Here is a 3,306-nt window from a genome sequence, read left to right as displayed (position 1 = left end):
GCGAACAGCAGGGTGGGCCGATGCTCGCGCAGCCAATCAGAGCGCCCGGAGGCGCACTCCAGCGCAGCGCGGCGGCCACACTGGCTGAGCACGCGACGTCCCACGCCGCGAGGGGCGGGGCCTCGCGCTGGGGGCGGGGCCTGGGGGCGAGTCTGCAGCTGCCGGAGCCGGATGGGCGGAGCCTCGCGCTGGGGGCGGGGCCTGAGGGGCGAGCCAGCGCCTGCCCGAGTGGGAGGGGAGGGCAGAGGAGGGGGAAGGGCGGAGCGGGACGGAGCGGGGCCAGACCCCCGCAGGCCGAGGGCTAGAGGAGGTGGGTCGGGTCCAGAGAGGCGACGCGGGAGGCCAGGAGCGGTGAGGAGGCCTAGGAAGCCGGACACAGGCGTCTGGCTGGGGACTAGCTGCAGGGGTAGGCTGAGAGCCCTACAGTCCCGACTGCGGAAAGAGCGAGCGCAGCCTCCCCAGCCACAGGAGCGATCCGGACCCTGGAGCCCAAGGTCTCGGGAGAAGGCACTTGATATCCAACCACTGCTACGTTGCTAAAAGAATTAATCACCTCTTCCTTTTTTTTTTTTTAAATGGTTTTTCGAGGTAGGGTGTCACTCTAGCCCAGGCTGACCTAGAATTCACTATGTAGTCTCAGGGTGGCCTCGAACTCACGGTGATCCTCCTACCTCTGCCTCCCAGAGTGCTGATACTAAAGGTGTGAGCCACCATGCCCAGCACTAATCACCTCTTACAAACAGAAGTGTAACCTATAAACTCCCTCACAGCATACTGGTAGAGAATAATCTAAGATCACAAAACAGATTAAGAGTATTAAAGACGTCGTCACATGGGAAAACCTTTCATTCAGAAAACTTGGAAGGATCTCAGTATGGCCCAAATGGTTTATTTACATGATTAAATAATCACATTTCCAACAGTGCATCAAGCACCTGAAGCTAACATAATTGAATGAAAACAGAAACCATTCTGCAGAGACCACTTGTCATGTTAGACTGCTCAGATGTCCACCATGTCCAGCAGTGCGGAAAGACGGAGCTCGGAGGTCACTTCCTCTTCCCTGGAGCTCCGGATCAGCCTCTCCAGGTGGTTCAGCCGCTGCGTCAAAGACACACCTGTTGCCTCTGGGCGCCTCAACTGTTCTCTTGCCCTTACATTCTACATGAATTAAAAAGAAACCACAAGTAGTTTGGGGATACAAATAAACCAACACCCCTTATTCCTAAGGCATTAGACCTGCTTTGTGTTTACATCATTTGGGGCCTGTGGAGTGTCACAGAACCCTCCACAAGGTATCCATCATAGGGGCTTCCTAAAACCACTCCAGAAACACACTATTTGCATGTCCAACAGCATTTGTCTGCAGTAACTCTACTTGTTTCCTTACCCACAGAGGAAAACATGGTGAGGTTGCCAGCCAGATCTGGCTTTGAAAAGCAACCGCCCTAAACAGATGACTACTGTGAGGTAGGCTTCTGGAACCTGTGAGCTTAATCTGCCTCTTCATTAATTTTCCTCAGTTAACCCCAGAAGCAAGTCTGGACCATGGATGTGAAAATGCAAACCGTGGGTCCTCCACAAACAGAAGCCACTGTCTTGCCTTTGTTTCTCTCTCAGTACCCTATGGCCTGACTATATGCGCGTCAGCACAAGGTTTCAGGTTATACTAGGTTTTGTATCATTTGAGACGGAATCTCATGTATCCAGGCTGGCCTCAACTTCTCTATGTAGCAGAAGATGACCCTGAATTTGTGATTCTCCTGCCTCCCCTCCTGAGAGCCGTGATTAACATGCTGCTGTGCCTGGCTCATGTAGTGCTGACGATCAACCCATGGGCTCTGTGTGTACTGGACAGGCGCTGTGCCAACTGAGTGACATCCCAGCCCTTATTCACTTCTTAACGATGTTTCCGTTTCACTCTCCATTTACTTCAAAACGAGGGGCTGAGGAGATGGCTCAGTAGTCAATGGTGCTTTCTTGCACAGCCTTCCAGCCTGGGTTCAATTCTCCAGTACCCATGTAAAACCAGATTTACAAAGTGGTGCTTGCATCTGGAGTACATGTGCAGTGGCAAGAGGCCCTGGCATGCCCATTCTCTCTCTCTCCTCTCTCTCTCACATTCCAAATAAAATAAAAAAAAAAACAATAATAAAAGTGGCTAGAACACAATAATACTAACATAAAGTTTAAAAGGCCTAAGTTCAGCTAATAATATATTACTTATCATGACATCATATAGTGAATCCAGGCTAATATTACATATTTTCTCAGGCCCATTCCCTCAGCCTTTTCACCTGAAGGTTTGTTGTTATAGATGTTTTCTCCATAGTCTGAGTTTTGACAGTATGAGGGAAAGCTACTAGTGTCTGAGGAAGGTACAGAGGAAGGGAAGCTGACTCTGTGAGTGCTCCTGAGTCTGGAGACAACCACTGCTGAAGCTGCTCTTCAAACCTGAAACAGTGTGAAATCACAAAGTCAGAACAGAATTGTTACACTATCAACTACGAAACAAGATGTACTTTAAAAATGTTTCAGATTCCCTTGAATTTATGCATCCAATTTATATTTTATGAGAAAGGTACCATTAATCTCCAAACAACTGTTTCTATGCACTATTTGACATTACTTATAATTTTTTTCATTTAGCTTATCTTCTTTATCTGACTTGTTTTGAGTCAAGTCTCCTAACAGGATTATCCACATCTATGTATTACAGTGATAGTTTAAAATTAACTCAAAATAAAGCCAGGTGTAGTGGCTTAAACTTTTAATCTCAGCACTCGGGAGGCAGAGGTAGGAGGATCACCCTGAGTTCGAGGCCACCCTGAGACTACATAGAGAACTGCAGGTCAGCCTGAGCTAGAGTGAGACCCTACTTCAAAAAACCAAAATAATAATAATATTCCACTACCACCTAAAACACCCCAGAGCTACTTATCTCCTTACACTAGTCTTTTCAAGAAAAAAAAAAAAGGGCTGGAGAGATGGCTTAGTGGTTAAATGCTTGCCTGTGAAGCCTTAAGGACCCCGGTTCAAGGCTCGATTCCCCAAGACCCACGTTAACCAGATGCACAAGGGGGCACACATGTCTGGAGTTCGTGTGCAGTGGCTGGAGGCCCTGGTGTGCCCATTCTCTCCCTCCCTCCCCCCCCCATAAATAAATAAAAATGAACAAAAAAAAATGAAAAAAAAAAAGAAAATTATCCTTCTCAGTCTTTTTTTTATTCAATTGTTTGATTAGAAACAAACCTAGGGCTTAGGGTTCAAGGACTTTCCTGGACCCCAGCACCCTATTACAACATG

The 3,306-nt window shown here is 47.9% G+C and overlaps 1 protein-coding gene across 2 annotated transcripts in view; it reads right to left on the bottom strand.

The window, feature by feature from the left end:
- Window positions 1-869: 869 nt before the first annotated feature.
- The window catches only part of LOC101599423 (minichromosome maintenance complex component 3 associated protein), a 44,789-nt gene continuing 42,352 nt past the window's right edge, over window positions 870-3,306 (bottom strand). For both annotated transcript variants that reach the window (XM_004669433.2, XM_045149274.1), the window contains exons 28-29: window positions 2,298-2,454; window positions 870-1,161 (exon numbers count right to left, since the gene is read on the bottom strand). In XM_004669433.2, coding sequence (XP_004669490.2) covers window positions 1,003-1,161; window positions 2,298-2,454 — 316 coding nt within the window. In that variant the 3' untranslated portion in view covers window positions 870-1,002. The remainder of the gene's footprint in view (window positions 1,162-2,297; window positions 2,455-3,306) is intronic.

Source organism: Jaculus jaculus, chromosome 5, assembly GCF_020740685.1.
Source record: "Jaculus jaculus isolate mJacJac1 chromosome 5, mJacJac1.mat.Y.cur, whole genome shotgun sequence".
Lineage (NCBI taxonomy): Eukaryota > Metazoa > Chordata > Mammalia > Rodentia > Dipodidae > Jaculus > Jaculus jaculus.
Note: the sequence above shows the minus strand (reverse complement) of the source record. Positions and strands in the feature narration are given on the sequence as shown.